This window comes from Somniosus microcephalus, unplaced genomic scaffold (assembly GCF_052327205.1).
Source record: "Somniosus microcephalus isolate GS21.2 unplaced genomic scaffold, FLI_Smic_1.0 unresolved_chr1, whole genome shotgun sequence".
In the NCBI taxonomy this organism is placed as follows: Eukaryota; Metazoa; Chordata; class Chondrichthyes; order Squaliformes; family Somniosidae; genus Somniosus; species Somniosus microcephalus.
In genome coordinates this window covers 7206423-7226179 of record NW_028225179.1, presented here as the reverse complement: position 1 = coordinate 7226179, position 19757 = coordinate 7206423, and the positions used below count along the sequence as shown (strand labels likewise).

The 19757-nt window shown below is 48.1% G+C and overlaps 1 protein-coding gene across 1 annotated transcript; it reads left to right on the top strand.

The window, feature by feature from the left end:
- Window positions 1–2171: 2171 nt before the first annotated feature.
- LOC147093371 (uncharacterized) lies at window positions 2172–3124 on the top strand. The gene has a single exon (XM_085974293.1). It carries the CDS (start codon window positions 2410–2412, stop codon window positions 3094–3096), a length of 687 nt encoding a protein of 228 aa, XP_085830419.1. The 5' UTR covers window positions 2172–2409; the 3' UTR covers window positions 3097–3124.
- The last annotated feature ends 16633 nt before the right edge of the window (window positions 3125–19757 follow it).

The following is a 19757-nucleotide window of genomic DNA, read 5'->3' as shown; positions in this document are numbered from 1 at the left end:
TTCTTTTTATTTATCTCCCCGCCCGCGCTTCTCGCCGCTATATATAAAAATCCCTGATAAAACTCACTTTCCAGCAGTGATCCGGACTCTCGCAGTGGCCCAGGCCGACCCAGAATGCGAGGCCCTGCATAGGCGCGGTAGCGGCTCATCCTCGGGAGTGGCGCATGTGGAGTAGGGGGAGGGGGCGGGGCCTGTTCAGAGCCCGCGCTCACCTTGGAGCGGCGCATGCGGAGTAGGGGGAGGGGCGGGGCCTGTTCACAGCCTGCGCTCACCTTGGAGTGGCACATGCGGAGTAGGGGGAGGGGGCGGGGCCTGTTCAGAGCCCGCGCTCACCTTGGAGTGGCACATGCGGAGTAGGGGGAGGGGCGGGGCCTGTTCACAGCCTGCGCTCACCTCGGAGCGGCACGTGCGGAGTAGGGGGAGGGGACAGGGCCTGTTCAGAGCTCACCTCCAACAATGAGAACAACAACAACTTGTATTTCTATAGCGCCTTTAACGTAGGAAAACGTCCCAAGGTGCTGCACAGGAGGATTGTAAGACATTGAAAAATATGACGCCGAGCCACAGAAGGAGAAATTAGGGCAGATGGCCAAAAGCTGGGTCACAGAGGTGGGCTTTGATCAGCCATGATCTCATTGAATGGCGGAGCAGGCTCGAGGGGCCGAATGGCCGACTCCTGCTCCTATTTTCTATGAAAGAGAGGTGGAGAGGTTCAGGGAGGGAATTCCAGAGCTTAGGGCCGAGGCAACAGAAGACACGGCCACTGATGGTGCAGCGATTACAATCAGGGATGCTCAAGAGGGCAGAATTGGAGGAATGCAGATGTCTCGGGGGGAAGGAGGTTGTTTTCTTTGGAACCGAGGATGCTGAGGGGAGACCTGATTGAGATGTATAAAATTCTGAGGGGCCGAGATAGGAAGGACCTATTTCACTTGGCAGAGGGGTCCACAACCAGGGGGCATAGATTTAAAGAAATTGGTCGGAGCTTTAGAGGGGAGTTGAGGAGAAATGTTTTCACCCAGTGGGTGGTGGGGGTCTGGACCTCACTGCCTGACAGGGTGGTAGAGGCAGAAACTCTCATCACATTTAAAAAGCACTTGGATATGCACTTGAAGTGCCGTAACCTACAAGGCTACGGACCAAGTGCTGGAAAGTGGGATTAGTGTGGATAGCACTTAATCGGCCGGCATGGACAAGATGGGCCGAATGGCCTCCTTCTGTGCCATAATTTTTCTGTGATTCTATCGTGTGGGGCGGGTGGTTGTGAGGCTGAAGGGAATAACTAAGATAGGGAGGGGCGAGGCCATGGAGGGATTTGAAAACAAGGATGAGAATTTAGAAATCAAAGCATTGCTTAACCAGGAGCCAATGTAGGTCAGAGAGCACAGGGCTGATGGGTGAACGGGACTTGGCATTGAGTTATGACACGGGTAGTTTTGGATCACCTCAAGTTTACATAGGGTAGAATGTGGGAGACCAGCCAGGAGTGCATTGGAATAGTCGAGCCTAGAGGTAACAAAGGCCCGGGTGAGGGTTTCAGCAGCGGATGAGCTGAGGCAAGGGTGGAGATGGGCCATGTTACGGAGGTGGAAGTAGGCGGTCTTAGTTATGCTGCAGATATGCGGTTGGAAGCTCATTTCAGGGTCAAATATGACAATAAGGTTGTGAACAGTGTTGGTCAGCCTCAGACAGATGTTAGGGAGAGGGATGGAGTTAGTGGCTGGAGAACAGAATTTGTGGCAGGGACACCAGAGGTAACGATGTGGGAGCGGTAAGAGAAGCCGTTGCAGGTGATTCTGTGGCTATGATTAGATAGATAAGAATGGAACCAGGCGAGTGCAGTCCCGCCCAGCTGGACGACGGTGGAGAGGCATTGAAGAAGGATGGGGTGGTCAACCATGTCAAATGCTGCAGACAAGTCAGGAAGGACAAGGAGAGATAGTTTACCTTTGTCACTGTCACAAAGGATGTCATTTTTGACTTTGAAACTTGATTTGACTTCAGGGCCAAGTCAGTGAGATGGATTGGATTTTTTCTGGCCTGCTGGTTATTGTGGGAATGGCTGGACGTCAGTGGGACCGGCTCTACCCTGTTTGTTCTTTGAGGCAAAATAAGCCAAATAAATTCCTGCTCCCTCCTTACCCTTTCTACACTTGTTTTACAGGGTTTTAGAAGTGGAGCAAACCAAACATCACGTCAAGACCTGAGAGTTACCTGATTCCTCAGGACCTGAATCAGTTGCTCCTTGAATCTGCTGGCACCCCCGTGAGTTCACACTGGGGAGAGAACTTTTAAATGTCCTGAAAGAGCTTCAAAATCTACAAATAGCTGAAGCGACACCAGTGGCCACACACTGGGATAAATCCGGGCCCCGTGTGTGGGAAGGGAGTCACTCAGCCATCCGCTCCAATGATACACCAGCAAGATCACACTAGGGAGAGACCTTTAACCCGCTCCGTGTGTGGGAAGGGATTAATTGCACCCTCCGTGCTGCTGAGACACCAGCTTGTCCACACCAATGAGAGACCGTTGACCTGCTCCGTGTTTTTGAAGCGATTCTCTCATTCTGCCTCCCTCCTGAGACCCCAGCTTGTTCATAGCGATGAGAGACCGATTAAATGTTCTGACTGTGGGAAGAGATTTAAAAGGTCCCAGGACCTGAAGAGACACCAACTGGAGATAGCAGGAGAGATTGTGTTCACCTGCTCCGTGTGTGGGAAGAGATTCACTCGGTCCTCGAATCTGCTGGCACACCAGCGAGTTCACACTGGGGAGAGGCCGGTGAAACATTCCGACTGTGGGAGAAACATTAAAAGGTCCCAGGAGCTGAAGGGACACCAGCTGGAGAGAGCAGGAAAGAGACCATTCACCTGCTCCGTGTGTGGGAAGGGATTCACTCAGTCGTCCAACCTGTTGAGACACCAGCGAGTTCACACTGGGGAGAGTCCGTTCACCTGCTCCGGGTGTGGGAAGGGATTCACTCAGTCATCCAACCTGTTGAGACACCAGCAAGTTCACACTGGGGAGAGGCCGTTCACCTGCTCCGTGTGTGGGAAGGGATTCACTCAGTCATCCCACCTGTTGAGACACCAGTGAGTTCACACTGGGGAGAGACCATTTAAATGTTCTGACTGTGGGAAAGGCTTTAAATGCTCCAGGGATCTGAAGGTACACCAGTGATTTCACACTGATGAGAGACCGTTTACATGTTCTGTCTGTGGGATGAGCTTTAAAAGCGCTGGGGATCTGAAGGAACACCAGCGAGTTCACTCCGATCAGAGACTATTTACATGTTCTGTCTGTGCGATGAGCTTTAAAAGCTCCAGGAATCTGAACAGACACCAGCGAGTTCACACTGGGGAGAGGCGATTCACCTGCTCCGTGTGTGGGAAGGGATTCACTCAGTCATCCAACCTGCTGGCACACCAGCAAGTTCACACTGATGAGAGACCATTTAAATGTTCTGACTGTGGGAAGAGCTTTAAAACCTCTGGGTATTTGAAGCAACACCAGCGAGTTCACTCTGATGAGAGACCGTTTAAAAGTTCTGACTGTGGTAAGAGCTTTAAATGTTCGAAGGGCCTGAAGAGACACCAGCTGGAGAAAGAAGGAAAGAGACTGTTCACCTGCTCCATGTGTGGGAAGGGATTCACTCGGTCATCCCACCTGCTGACACACCAGCGAGTTCACATTGTTCTGTTGTGCAGGGCCCTGAGACAGCTGGGGTGACATGAGCCTGGAATGGATGAATGTTTTATAAATTCTTGGACTGCTGTTTAATCTTTAAGACTGTTGTGCTGATGATTCCCTTCTTTTGACTGTTCATGGTGTTCCATAGAATGTACAGCACAGAAACAGGCCATTCAGCCCAACTGGTCCATGCCAGTGTTTATGCCCCACACCCACCCTACTTCAATTAACCCGATCAACGTCTCCTCCCATTCCTTTCCCCCTTGTGTGGCATCCCCATAAATCCATCTGGGCTGTTCACCTCAACCACTCCCTGTGGTAGCGAGTTCCCCATTCTACAATTCTCTGGGTAAAGAAGTTTCTTCTGAATTCCCTTCTGGATTTATTAGTGACTTTTATATTTATAGCCACATAAATATGATGAGATTCTGTTAAGCTGACCAGTATGTTGTTGTACTTTGTCTTTTTCTGATGAATGAAACATTAGAGCCCCTGTACCCGTGTTATGGGATGAAGTGCCAGACAAGTGAAGGCACAACGTCTGGGTGTGAATCTGATAATAACCTCACGGACCGTATAGGTGTGATAACCAGACGGGCTTGTGGTTATAGTCTGGTCACAGATGGACCAAATTCCCTGAATTAGCAGGAGTTCAGGAGGCGGTCAACAGACGGGTCCAAACAATCCCATTTCCTGAGTGGTAACCAAGCTTGTGTATAAGAACAGGCCACTTAAGCCATTGTCAGTTGGAACAGACTCGAGAAGAGCAGCACGGTGGCATAGTGGTTAGCACTGTTGCCTCACAGCACCAGGGACCCGGGTTGAAATCCGGCCTCGGGTGAATGTGTGGAGTTTGCACATTCTCCCCATGTTTGCGTGGGTTTCCTCCGGGTGCTCCGGTTTCCTCCCATAGTCCAAAGATGTGCGGGTTAGGTTGATTGGCCATGATAAAAATTGACCCTTAGTGTTAGGGGGGATTAAATACGTGGGGTTACGGGGATAGGGCTTGGGTGGGATGGCTGTCAGTGTAGGGACCGGGTGCTAGGGTTTGGATGATCAGCCATGATCTCATTGAATGGCGGAGCAGGCTCGAAGGGCCGAATGGCCTACTCCTGCTCCTATCTTCTATGTTTCTATGTTTCTATGTAAGATCGCGTGTGAATCCACTGTACTTCTATTCTCCAGATTGAGGGAATTATCACCCGATCTGTGTTATGCAGCGCTCTTAATAAAGCCTGGAGAGACAATTTGTGTTCTTGTGAGCTTGATTATCTGGTATTCGAAACCCTGGGACTCCTGATCATTAGAGTCAACCTCGGTGTGTGGAAAGGGATTCCCTGGTGTATCCCACCCGCTGACACAGCAGACTGTCCACATTGTGACTGCGGGGGGTCGATTCCACTGTTTCTGATGCCTTTAATCACATCCAGGACTGAACCATGTTAATTCAGGCAACGGTAGCGTGTTAATGATAAGAGCCCCCAATAACTGGGCTGGATTTAAAGATTATTCCCTGTTCTCTCAGTACTAGTGAAGAAGCTGATGTTACAGAATCATAGAGCACAGTAGGATACCTTTCGGCCCATCATGCTGGTGCCAGCTCTCTGAAAGAGCGATGCAATTAGTCCCACTGCCCTGCTCTTTCCCCACAGCCCTGCAAATTTCTGCCTTTAGTGTATATCCAATTCCCTTTTAACAGTTACTATTGAATCTGCTCCCACCTCCCATTCAGGCAGTGCATTCCAGATCATCACAATTCGCTGTGTAAAAAAAGTCTCCTCATTTCCTCTCTAGATTCTTTTGCCAATGATCTGAAATCTGTGTCCTCTCGTTACCGACCCTCCAGCCAGTGACAACAGCTTCTCCTTGTTTGATCAATCAAAACCCCTCATAATTTTGAGCACCTCGATCACAGCTCCACTTAACTGTCTCTGCTCCAAGTTATATTGCCATTGTCTTGTGAATTGTTGCTGTGATCGAGGTGCTGGATGTCCGTGCCTAGGGAATGGGACATTCTATCCTCGTGAGCACCGAGTGTCAGCATCCAGCAATCTCTGGTCAGGGACTGTCATAGAAACATAGAAGATAGGAGCAGGAGTAGGCCATTCAGCCCCTCGAGCCTGCTCCGCCATTCAACGAGATCATGGCTGATCATCCAAATTCAGTACCCTGTACCTGCCTTCTCCCCATATTCCTTGATCCCTTTAGCCTTAAGAAATATATCCAATTCCTTCTTGAATATATTTAATGAATTGGCCTCTACTGCCTTCTTTGGTAGAGAATTCCACAGGTTCACCACTCTCTGGGTGAAGAAATTCCTCCTCATCTCTGTCTTAAATGGCTTTCCCCTTATCCTTAGACTGTGACCCCTGGTTCTGGACTCCCCGACCATCGGGAACATCCTTCCAGCATCTAGTCTGTCTAGTCCTGTTCGAATTTTTAAAGTTTCGATGAATTCCCCTCTCATTCTTCTAAACTCCAGCGAGTACAAGCCCAATCGACCCAATCTCTCCTCATACGTCATTCCTGCCATCCCAGGTATCAGCCTGGTGACTCGTCGCTGAACTCCTTCCATGGCAAGAATATCCTTCCTCAGATAAGGTGACCAAAACTGCACACAATATAAACACAATACTCAAGATGTGGTCTCACCAAGGCCCTGTACAACTGCAGCAAGACATCCTTGTTCCTGTACTCAAACCCTCTCGCTACGAAGGCCAACATACCATTTGCCTTCTTAACCGCCTGCTGCACCTGCATGCTTACCTTCAGCGACTGGTGCACAAGGACACCCAGGTCTCGTTGCACTTCCCCTTCTCCCAATCTATTGCCATTCAGATAATAATCTGCCTTCCTGTTTTTGACACCAAAGTGGATAACCTCACATTTATCCACGTTATATTGCATCTGCCATGCTTCTGCCCAATCACCCAACCTGTCCAAATCATCCTGGAGTTTCTCGGCATCCTCCTCACAGCACACGCGCCCACCCAGCTTTGTGTCATCTGCAAACTTGGAGATATTACATCTAGTTCCCTCATTCAGATCATTAATATATATTGTGAATAATTGGGGTCCAAGGACCGATCCCTGCGGTATCCCACTAGTCACTGCCTGCCACTCGGAAAAAGAGGCATTTATTCCAACTCTTTGCTTTCTGTCTGCCAACCAGTTCTCTATCCAAGTCAATACCTTGCCCCCAATCCCATGTGCCTTAATTTTACACGCTAATCTCTTACGCAGGACCTTATCAAAAGCCTTTTAAAAATCCAAATACACCACATCCACTGGTTCTCCCTTATCTATTCTACCAGTTACATCCTCAAAAAATTCCAGTAGATAAGTCAAGCACGATTTACCTTTTGTAAATCCATGTTGACTTTGTCTGATCCGGTCACTTTTTTCCAAATGCTCTGCTATTACATCCTTTATAATGGACTCTAGCATTTTCCCCATTACTGATGTCAGGCTTACCGGTCTGTAATTCCCCGTTTTCTCTCTGCCACCCTTTTTGGACAGTGGGGTAACATTAGCTACCCGCCAGTCCATGGGTACTCTTCCAGAGTCTACCGAATTTTGGAAGATGATGAGCAATGCATCTACTATTTCTAGGGCCACTTCCTTAAGTACACTAGGATGTAGATTATCAGGCCCTGGGGATTTATCGGCCCTCAATCCCATCAATTTACTAACACCATTTCCCTACAAATACTGATTTCTATCAGTTCCTCCCTTTCATTGGACCCTATGTTCCCCGACATCTTTGGGAGGTTATTTGTGTCCTCCTTTGTGAAGACAGAACCAAAGTATGTATTTAATTGGTGAGCCATTTCTTTGTTCCCCATTATAAATTCCACTGATTCTGACTGCAAGGGACCTACGCTTGACTTCACCAATCTTTCTCTCTTCACATATCTATAATGGCTTTTACAGTCAGTTTTTATGTTCCCAGCAAGCTTACTCTCATACTCTATTTTCCCCCTCTTTATTAATCCCTTTGTTCTCCTTTGTTGGATCCTAAACTGCTCCCAATCCTCAGGTTTACTGCTTTTTCTGGCCAATTTATATGTCCTCTCCTTGGATCTTATGCTATCCCTAATTTCCCTTGTTAGGCACGGTTGAGTCACCTTTTCTGTTTTATTTTTATGCCAAACTGGGATGAACAAATTCTGTAGTTCCTCCATGCGATCTTTGAATGTTTGCTATTGCCCATCCACCGTCAACCCTTTGAGTGCCATTCCCCAATCAATCCTACCCAACTCGCACCTCATACCATCGTAGTCTCCTTTATTTAAATTCAGGACCCTAGTCTCTGAGTGAACTATTTCACTCTCCATCTTAATGAAGAATTCTATCATATTATGATCTCTCCGACCCAAGGGGCCTCGCACAACAAGATTGCTAATTAATCCTTTCTCATTACATAACACCCAGTCTAAGATGGCCTGATCTCTAGTTTGTTCTTCGGCATATTGGTCCAAGAAACCATCCCATATAAACTCCAGGAATGGAGAGTGAAGTAGTTGACTCAGAGACTAAGGTCCTGAATTTAAATAAAGGGAACTATGATGGTAAGAGACGCGAGTTGGGTAGGATTGATTGGGTGATGTCACTCAAAGGGATGATGGTGGATAGGCAATGGCAAACATTCAAAGATCACATGGATCAGCTACAAAATTTGTTTAACACAGTTTGGCATAAAAATAAATCAAAAAAGGTGACTCAACCATGGCTAACAAGGGAAATTAGGGATAACATAAGATCCAAAGAGAGGACATATAAATTGGCCAAAAAAAGCTGCAAACCTGAGGATTGGGAGCAGTTTAGGATTCAGCAAAGACGGACAAAGGGATTAATTAAGAGGGGGAAAATAGAGTATGAGAGTAAGCTTGCAGGGAACATAGAAACTGACCGTAAAAGCTTTTGCAGATATGTGAAGAGAAAAAGATTGGTGAAGTCAAGCGTAGGTCCCTTGCAGTCAGAATCAGGGGAATTTATAATGGGGAACAAAGAAATGGCAGACCAATTAAATACATATTTTGGTTCTGTCTTCACAAAGGAGGACACAAATAACCTCCCAGAGATGTCGGGGAACATAGGGTCTAATGAGGGAGGAACTGAAAGAAATCAGTATTTGTAGGGAAATGGTGTTGGGGAAGTTGATGGGATTGAAGGCCGATAAATCCCCAGGGCCTGATAATCTACATCCTAGGGTACTTAAGGAAGTGGCCCTGGAGATAGTAGATGCATTGCTGATCATCATCCAGAACTCGATAGACTCCAGAACAGTACCCATGGATTGGAGGGTAGCTAATGTTACCCCACTATTCAAAAAAGGTGGTCGAGAAAAAGCGGGGAATTATAGACCGGTAAGCCTGACATCGGTAGTGGGGAAAATGCTAGAGTCCATTATAAAAGATGTAATAGCAGAGCACTTGGAAAACAGTGACAGGATCGGACAAAGTCCACATGGATTTACAAAAGGTAAATCGTGCTTGACTAATCTACTGGAATTTTTTGAGGATGTAACTGGTAAAATAGATAAGGGAGAACCAGTGGATGTGGAGTATTTGGACTTTCAGAAGGCTTTCGATAAGGTCCTGCATAAGAGATTAGCGTGCAAAATTAAGGCACATGGGATTGGGGCAAGGTATTGACTTGGATAGAGAACTGGTTGGCAGATAGAAAGCAAAGAGTTGGAATAAACGGGTCGTTTTCCGAGTGGCAGGCAGTGACTAGTGGGGTACCGCAAGGATCGGTCCTAGGACCCCAGCTGTTCACAATGTATATTAATGATCTGGACGAGGGAATTGGATGTAGTATCTCCAAATTTGCAGACGACACAAAGCTGGGTGGGAGGGTATGCTGTGAGGAGGATGTCGTGAAACTCCAGTACGATTTGGACAGGTTGGGTGATTGGGCAGAAACATGGCAAATGCACTATAATGTGGATAAATGTGTGGTTATCCACTTTGGTGGCAAAAACAGGAAGGCAGATTATTATTTGAATGGCAATAGATTGGGAGAAGGGGAGGTGCAAAGAGACCTGGGTGTTCTGGTGCACCAGTCACTGAAGGTAAGCATGCAGATGCAGCAGGCGGTTAAGAAGGCAAATGGTATGTTGGCCTTCGTAGCGAGAGGGTTCGAGTACAGGAACAAGGATGTCTTGCTGCAGTTGTACAGGGCCTTGGTGAGGCCACATCTTGAGTATTGTGTGCAGTTTTGGTCGCCTTATCTGAGGAAGGATGTTCTTGCCATGGAAGAAGTGCAGCGAAGATTCACCAGGCTGGTACCTGGGATGGCAGGAATGACGTATGAGGAGAGACTGGGTCGATTGGGCTTGTACTCACTGGAGTTTAGAAGATTGAGAGGGGATCTCATCGAAACCTATAAAATTCTGCCAGGCCTGGACAGACTAGATGCAGGAAGGATGTTCCCGATGGTCGGGGAGTCCAGAACTAGGGGTCATAGTCTAAGGATAAGGGGTAAGCCATTTAGGACTGAGATGAGGAGGAATTTCTTCACCCAGAGAGTGGTGAACCTGTGGAATTCTCTGCCACAGAAGGCAGTGGAGGCCAATTCATTAAATATATTCAAGAAGGAGTTGGATATGTTTCTTAAGGCTAAAGGGATATGGGGAGAAGGCAGGGACAGGGTGCTGAATTTGGATGATCAGCCATGATCTCATTGAATGGTGGAGCAGGCTCGAGGGGCCGAATGGCCTACTCCTGCTCCAATCTTCTATGTTTCTATGTTAATTCCTCCTCCACAGTATTGTTACTAATTTGGTTAGCCCAATCTATATGTAGATTAAAGTCACTCATGATAACTGCTGTGCCCTTTTTGCACGCTTCTCTAATTTCCCGTTTAATGCCATTACTGTTTGGAGGTCTATATACCACTCCCACTAACGTTTTCTGCCTTTTTAAACTGCCTCACCTGAGCTTTTTGACTCCCTGATTTCATTATTAAACATTTCAGAGTTTTTGCAGAGTGACCAAGGCTGAACAGATAAATGTGAGGTATTACATTTTGGTAGGAAGAATGGGGAGGTCACTTATCACTTGGAGGGTGCGAGTCGAGGTGGGGTAGAGGAACAAAGGGATCTCGGAGTACAAATACACAAATTAGTAAAAGTTGCAACACAGGTTAGCAAGGCCATAAAAAAGCAAACCAAGCACTAGGGTTTATTTCAAGAGGTATAGCATTGAAAAGTAGTGAAGTTATGCTAAACCTGTATCGAACCTTGGTTAGACCACACTTAGAGTACTGCGTACAGTTCTGGTCACCATATTATCAAAAGGATATAGAGACACTGGAGAGGGTGCAGAGAAGATTTACAAGGATGATACCAGAAATGCGAGGGTATACATATCAGGAAAGGATGAACAGGCTGGGTCTCTTCTCTCTTGAAAAAAGAAGGCTGAGGGGTGACCTAATAGAGGTCTTTAAAGTTATGAAAAATGTCGATAGAGTGGATACAGAGAGAATGTTTCCACTTGTGGGGAAGAGCATAACTAGAGGCCTCAATATAAGATAGTCACCAAGAAATCCAATAGGGAATTCAGAAGAAACTTCTTTACCCAGAGAGTGGTGAGAATGTGGAACTCGCTGCCACAGGGAGTGGTTGAAGCGAATAGTATCGATGCATTTAAGGGGAGGCTAGACAAGCATATGGGGGAGAAGGGAATCGAGGGTTATGCTGATAGATTTAGATGAGGAAAGATGGGAGGAAGCTCGAGTGGAGCATAAACACCGGCATGGACTGGTTGGGCCGAATGGCCTGTTTCTGTGCCATATATCCGATGTAATCCTATGTCAAGTATCCCAGCTGGCTTAGCTCCAGGCACTTTAGCTCAGTGGGCAGCACTCTCACCTCTGAGTCAGAAGGTCGTGGGTTCAAGTCCCAGTCCAGAGACTTGAGCATAAAAATCTAGGCTGACACTCCAGTACTGAGAGAGTGCTGCACTGTCAGAGGTGCCGTCTTTCGGATGAGATGTTAAACCGAGGCCCCCGTCTGCTCTTTCAGGTGGATGTAAAAGATCCCATGGCACTACATTGAAGAGGAGCAGGGGAGTTCTCCCCGGTGTCCTGGGGCCAATATTTATCCCTCAATCAACATCACTGAAATAGATTATCTGGTCATTGTCAGATTGCTGTTTGTGGGAGCTTGCTGTGCACCAATTGGCTGCCGTGTTTCCTACATTACAACAGTGACTACACTTCAGAAGTTCTTCATTGGCTGTAAAGCACTCTGGGATGTCCTGAGGTTGTGAAAGGCGCTATATAAATGCAAGTCTTTCTTTCGCAGCAAGAGGGCGAGTGTCAGTGGTTGGAGGGAGGAGCTCAGTGTTGTCACGGGGTGGACACAGACAGATTGAAGCTAAAAGACAGAGAATGCTGAAGTTTGGAATGATAACACCCAAAGTCAGGAGATGAGCCCTTTGCCTATGTAAGGGAGGAGGTTGCTGTGGTATACCACTGTTGTTCACTTCACTGTTGTTCACTCTTGCCCATTGTTGTGCCTGTCTGTGCATGCCTCAGCTGGCTCCGCCCCGGCTCCACCTATATGCCCTGGTATAATAGCGGCTGCTCTGCTAGTTCCCCAGGCATTCAGGACCGGTCGACCACTAGAGGCATGCCTTCGTTCTTTAGCTAATAAAAGCCTGTTTGTTACTCTCTTAACTTCCAGTCTTTCTCAGTAATTGATAGTGCATCAATTTTATTAGCTAAACTTTTTTTTTCGATGGAGCAAATCCTCAAACCAGCACGCCTGGAACTAGACCCTCAAGAGGCAGATTCATCTCCCAAGTTCGCACACTGGCTGCGATGCTTCGAATTTTTCCTAGAAGCCTCCGTCGAAACTGTTCAAAACAATGGCGACAAACTAAGAGTTCTGACCTCCAAGGTGAACCACCAAGCTTATTCGCTCATCCAAGATGCGACTACCTACAAGAGTGCTCTCGACCTCCTTAAAGAACAGCACGCACGCCCGGTAAATGAGGTTTACGCCAGACACCTCCTGGGGTCCCGCAAACAGCAACCCGGCGAATCGATGGAGGTATACCTATGGGCGCTGAAGGTGCTCGGCCGGGCCTGCAAATGTAAAGAGGTGTCGGCCGCGGTGTACACGGAGGAACTTGTCCGGGATGCCTTCATCGCGGGCCTCAGGTCCAACTACACCCGGCAGAGACTGTTGGAGCAGGCCGAACTCGACCTGAAGAAGGCCATGGCCCTCGCACTCTCGCTAGACTTGGCCCACCGGAATATGGACACCTACTCCCCTGACCGCGCGGCCGCATCGTGGATGGCACGGGCGCTGCCATCCTGGGACACGGTAGGACCGCCACCCTGCGCCGCACCACCCCCGTCACATCCCGCCAACAGCCCAACTTCTGCAGCAATGTCCCGGGGCCCGAAGTGGTACTTCTGTGGCCAAGCCAAACACCCCAGAGCGCGCTGCCCGGCGAAAAACGCTACTTGCTCTGGTTGTGGGAAGAAAGGGCACTACGCCAGCGTCTGCAAGGCAAAACCTACCCCAAACTCCAGCAATGCCGCGTGTGGGCCGAGCGGGCTGCCATCTTGGATGCCGCCATCTTGGATGCCATCTTGTACGCCTCCAGCCGTGTGTGGATCATGGCGCCGCCATTTTGGACGCCATCTTGGACGCCTTCGACCATGGGTGATCCGTTCCGGCCGCCATTTTTGCAACGGGCCCCCGACTCACCCATCGCCTCACCTGATGACTGCAGCGACATGCCTGACCCTACGCTGGCCTCCGTTACACTGGACCAATCTAGACCTCACCAACTAGCCAGGTCCATGATGGACATCAAGGTAAACGGCCGCGCCATGACCTGCCTTTTCGACTGCGGGAGCACGGAGAGCTTTATCCACCCCGACACGGTGCTGCGTTACTCTCTCCCGGTCCTGCCAGTGCGCCACCGGGTCTCTATGGCCTCCAAGTCCCATTCAGCAGACGTCGGCAGCTACTGCGTGGTGACCCTTTCGGTGAGGGGCACAGAGTACAGAAACTTTAAACTGCTTGTCCTGCCCCATCTCTGCGCTGCCGTTCTGCTGGGGTTGAATTTTCAGTGCCACCTTAAGAGTGTCACGATGGCGTACGGTGGACCCCTTCCCCCACTCACAGTCTGCAACCAGCAGTTTTCAAATTGCCCGCCGCGCACCTTTTGCAGCCTCTCCATGCTTAAAGTCACCCCCCCCCGTTGTTCGCCAACCTCGCCCACGACTGTAAGCCCATCGCCACCAAAAGCAGGCGATACAGCGCCGGTGACAGAGTTTTTATTAAATCTGAGGTGGAGCGGCTCCTGAAGGAGGGGATTATTGAAGCTAGCACCAGCCCCTGGCGAGCCCAGGTTGTGGTCGTCAAGACCGGTGAGAAGCAGCGGCTGGTCATTGACTACAGCCAAACAATAAATCGATATACCCAACTGGACGCATACCCCCTCCCCCGCATATCTGATATGGTCAATCAGATCGCACAATACTGCGTATTCTCCACCTTAAGTCAGCATATCACCAACTCCCTATCCGCTATGAGGACCGCCAGTATACTGCCTTCGAGGCAAACGGCCGCCTCTACCACTTCCTTCGGGTTCCCTTCGGCGTCACCAACGGGGTCTCCGTTTTCCAAAGGGAGATGGACCGGATGGTCGACCAGAATGTGTTGCAGGCCACTTTTCCCTACCTGGACAATGTGACCATCTGCAGCCATGACCTGCAGGACCATGACGCCAACCTCGACAAATTCCTCCGCACTGCCCAACTCCTAAACCTTACGTATAAAAAGAAGTGCATATTCCGCACAACCCACCTCGCTATCATTGGCCGTGTTGTGGAACACGGAGTCATCAGCCCCGACCCTGACCGGATGCGTCCCCTTATGGACCTTCCCCTGCCCCACTGCCTCAAGGCCCTGAAGAGATGCCTGGGGTTTTTCTCCTACTACGCCCAGTGGGTCCCTAATTATGCGGACAAAGCCCGTCCACTTATCAAGTCCACCTCTTTTCCCCTGGCAGCAGAGGCCGGCTTAGCCTTCCACCGTATCAAAGAGGACATTGCTAAAGCCACCATGCACGCGGTGGATGAGTCCATCCCTTTCCAGGTGGAGAGCGGTGCGTCCGACTTTGCCCTGGCCACTACCCTTAACCAGGCAGGAAGGCCCGTGGCCTTCTTTTCACGAACCCTCCAAGGCTCCGAAATCAGACACTCCTCTGTCGAAAAGGAGGCCCAGGCCATTGTGGAAGCTGTGCGACATTGGAGGCATTACCTGGCCGGAAAACGATTCACCCTACTCACTGACCAGCGTTCAGTTGCTTTTATGTTTAATAACAAGCAGAGGGGCAAAATCAAAAATGACAAGATTTTGAGGTGGAGAATTGAACTTTCCACCTACAATTACGATATCTTGTACCGGCCCAGGAAACTCAATGAGCCCCGGATGCTCTATCGCGTGGCACCTGCGCCAACGCACAGGTTGATAGACTGCGGGCCCTCCACAATGACCTCTGCCACCCGGGGGTCACCAGGTTCTTCCATTTCATCAAGGCCCGCAAGCTGTCTTACTCCATTGAGGAGGTCAGGACCATGACCAGGAACTGCCAAGTCTGCGCTGAGTGCAAACTGCACTTTTATAGACCAGACAGGGCTCACCTGATAAAAGCCACTCGCCCCTTCGAGCGCCTGAGCTTTGATTTTAAAGGGCCTCTCCCCTCCTCCGACCGCAATGTGTACTTCCTCAACATTATTGATGAGTACTCCCGTTTGCCATTCCCTGCCTGGACATGACCAGTGCCACGGTCATTAAATGTCTGAATGACCTCTTCACCCTGTTCGGTTTCCCCAGCTATATCCATAGCGACCGGGGCTCATCGTTTATGAGCGACGAACTCCGTCAGTACCTGCTCGCTAGGGGTATTGCCACAAGCAGGACCACCAGTTACAACCCCCGGGGGAACGGACAGGTGGAAAGAGAGAATGCGACAGTTTGGAAGGCCGCCCTGCTAGCCTTAAAGTCTAGGGGCCTTCTGACCTCCCGCTGGCAGGATGTGCTCCCCGATGCGCTCCACTCTATTTGGTCACTGCTCTGCACTGCCACTAGCTCCACCCCTCATGAGAAAATGTTTGTCTTCCCAAGGAAGTCCACATCGGGGACATCGCTACCGCCATGGCTGATGTCCCCAGGGCCGGTCCTACTGAGAAGACACGTGAGGACCCATAAAATGGACCCCCTGGTCGAGAGGGTCGACCTCCTCCACGCCAACCCCCAGTATGCTTACATTGCGTACCCGGACGGGCGGGAGGACACAGTCTCCATACGAGACCTCGCACCCTCGGGGGCCCCTGAAACCAACATCACCGCTACCCACAATGTACCGGCTGCAACGGACCCATAACTAACCCCTGTAGATGGCACGCCATGGCCCCGTGACCCACCATTGATCACCAACCAACTCAACACCCAGGAGGACGACACGCCAGTGCTCCGGCCCACGCGGGACTCGGCGTCGGAAGCTGCACCACCTCAGCCGTCGCCACGGCGATCACGACGGCATACAAGACCCCCAGAAAGACTTAATTATACGAACTTTTAATACACTTCACCCCATCGGACTCATTTTTAAGCAAGGGGTGGATGTGGTAAACCACTGTTGTTCACTTCACTGTTGTTCACTCTTGCCCATTGTTGTACCTGTCTGTGCATGCCTCAGCTGGCTCCGCCCCTGGCTCCACCCATATGCTCTGGTATAAAGGTGGCTGCTCTGCAGTTCCCCAGGCATTCAGGACCGGTCGACCACTAGAGGCATGCCTTCGTTCTTTAGCTAATAAAAGCCTGTTTGTTACTCTCTTAACTTCCAGTCTTTCTCAGTAATTGATAGCGCATCAGTTGCTAAGAGACCTACAGGCCTAATAACACTGCAAACTGCTCAGGCAGTAGACTTGTTGCAACATGTGAGGTCACGAGTGAGTTGGTGCACAGACAACAGAGCCTTGCGCATTCCTGAGAGAGACAAACTGGTTCTGTAACCGGGAGAATAGGTTGAGGGAGTCACCCTGTGGGACGGCTCGTCTGAGGTGTTAACACAGAGTCAGCTTGGGAATGGGGTGATTAATGAATCATAGAAAGTTATAGCACAGAAGGAGGCCATTCAGCCCATCGTGTCCGTGCCGGCCGACAAAGAGCTATCCACCCTAATCCCACTTTCCAGCACTTGGTCCGTAGCCTTGTAGGTTACGGCACTTCAAGTACATATCTGTTAGTGTGAAAATTATATAGCTTAAAGCAGCAACATAAAGAATTAAAGAATGTATTGTAAGAAGTGAACTTGTAAATAAGAAACAAGACAAAACAAACTGAGCTTAAGATGGGGCAGGCTGAGCTTGGGACACAAACTGTAATTCCCCCTTAGGCTTTACAACATTAGTTGCCCTCATTTTGTGTTAAATTCACAAAGCTTCCATCTTTGTCCCATGAGGATTCCCCATAGTATGTCATTAATAAATAGACATTCTTATTATGAACACAGCTAGCTTTTGCTAGTTACTTTATTGAGCACATGTGGACTAGGTACAGTATCTGCAGAGGCTTCCATCTTGACTGCTGCCTTGTGGGTAGCCTATTGCCTCATGGGCAATGTACTCTTAATATACATACAGCTGGGTAGTGTAGTCTTATACATACAGCTATATGCAGCTCTACAGCTCCACCTAGTGTCCACTATAGAATGGCATGTTATTGATCATTACATCCCCCTTTCTTTGAGGTTTAACAAAATCAATATCAGTCAACTTTCAAGAAAACAATAAAGATAATATCAGTAACACTTTAGTTAGTGCTCTATAAACATAAACATTTTCAAAACAGTCAACACATTTTCAAAGCTTTACATTGTACTCAAAGATTAAGTCTATCAGGCTTTTTTACTTCACGTCTGGATCTTCTCAACACGGGTAAGTCTGATGTGTCTTCATGAGATTGTTCTGGCGGTGAATGACAAGATGCAGTTGCGGCATTGTCATTCATCTGCTCTTGTATAGATCGAGGTCTCCTTGCGATCTTTGCTTGGAGAGGGTTTCAGTGTTTCCTTCACTTTTCATGCCATAACTCTCAATGTAGTCAATGCACTCTCGAAAAACTGCTGGCAGCTGGATCCCATCATACAGCATAGTCCTCTCAGCAGCCTCGGCTAATGGAACACCAAAGATTGGCCTGAGGGAAGAAGGAGTATCCACCGGAACTGCTTCCTGCTCTGGTGCAGGCTTCTTCTTTTTCTTTTTCTCTTTCCATTGCTTAACAACATCTGCTGCGGTTATATCTTTGGACTTTTTCTCCTTGTGTTTTTCCTCTTTGTGCTTTTCTTCCTTTGGCTTTTCTTTGACCTTAAAGTCTTTTTCTTTCTTCTTGGAGAAACTAGGCTTTTTGAAGACATGGATACCCTTTGGCCTTTTCATCCTTGATGGGCTCTCTGCTTCATCACCTGAGTCATCTAGTCTGCTTATGGCACAGTTTATACGGTAGACTCTCTTGACCAGTTCTAAGTCTTCACAAGCTTTGTCACCTAGTATCGAATCAAGTCTTTCAGCCACAACAGAAAACATGAGATGATGCACTTTGACTTTGACTGTCACTTTAAGTCTGCATACACCTAAGCTATCTATTTTCTGTCCATTATAGCTCTTCAGTAGTACTGACTTTTTCTGTATTTTGGGCTTTTCTTTCATATTTTTTATGTCACTCATACTGATTAAGTTTGCTTTTGCCCCAGTGTCTAGTTTCAAGGTAACTAATGCTCCATTTACCTGCAGTGGGATCATCCATTTGTCCTCTTTTACTGCATTAACTTTATGTTCAGCATTGTCCATTTCTGAGGGCTGCACATTTTCTGTATCTTTTTTGATATCGTCACATGACACCATTCCTACAAAAAATGTCTCACTTAAATCAGTGTCCTCAATCACATTAACTTGTTGCCCTTTCTTTGTTTTTACTTTTGAAAAGCATTGTTTGGCAAAGTGATTCTTTCCATTACACTTTGTGCACATTTTTCCAAACGCTGGGCATTGTCTTAACTGGTGTTTGTAACCACAGCGTTTACAATTAAAAATGTAATCCTCCGATTGCTTTTCATTTCTGTTCTGCCCACGTTTCTTCCCCTTGTAGGACACAGCACCGACAGCAGCATTATCACTCATTACAATCGCATCATTACTGATTTCACTGAAAGTCTTCGCGTGCTTTCGAGCTAGCTCGCTGGCTTGGCATATTTTCACTGCATTTTCCAAATTTAGTTCGGTTTCTCTCAACAGACGTTCCCTGACTTTTTTATCATGAATACCAAATATAATCTGGTCACGAATCATGGATGCTTTGAGCTCAGAGAAATTACATGTCTGTGCTTTCAGTTTCAGATCAGTTATAAAGCTATCAAAAGTCTCATTTTGCTGCTGTGTCCAAGAACGGAAGATGCATCTTTCATACGTCTCATTCTTTTTGGGAGAGCAATGTGCATCAAATTTTTTTAGCACATCTTCTCATTTTTCTCTGTTCTCCTCTGGATTAAATACAAATGTATTAAATACTCTATCGCCTGTGGGCCTGCAACCATAAGCAGCAACGCTATTTTGCTTGCGTCTGGCTTCGTACTGAATCCGATGGCAGCAATGTAGAGTTCGAATTGTTGTTTAAAAATCCGCCAATTGTAGTCGACATTTCCCTCGAGATTCAAACGCTCTGGTGGCTTCAAATTCTCCATGTCGCTTTTCACAATTTTCAGCAGATCTTCACCATCCTGGTACCATCTTATGTTCATTAATAAATAGACATTCTTATTATGAACACAGCTAGCTTTTGCTAGCTGCTTTATTGAGCACATGTGGACTAGGTACAGTATCTGTAGAGGCTTCCATCTTGACTGCTGCCTTGTGGGTAGCCTATTGCCTCATGGGTAATGTAGTCTTAATATACATACAGCTGGGTAGTGTAGTCTTATACATACAGCTATATACAGCTCTATGGCTCCACCTAGTGTCCACTATAGAATGACATG

Excerpts from the sequence above, each read along its gene's own strand:
- LOC147093371 (XM_085974293.1), top strand. The coding sequence starts at position 2,410 with ATGATACACCAGCAAGATCACACTAGGGAGAGACCTTTAACCCGCTCC.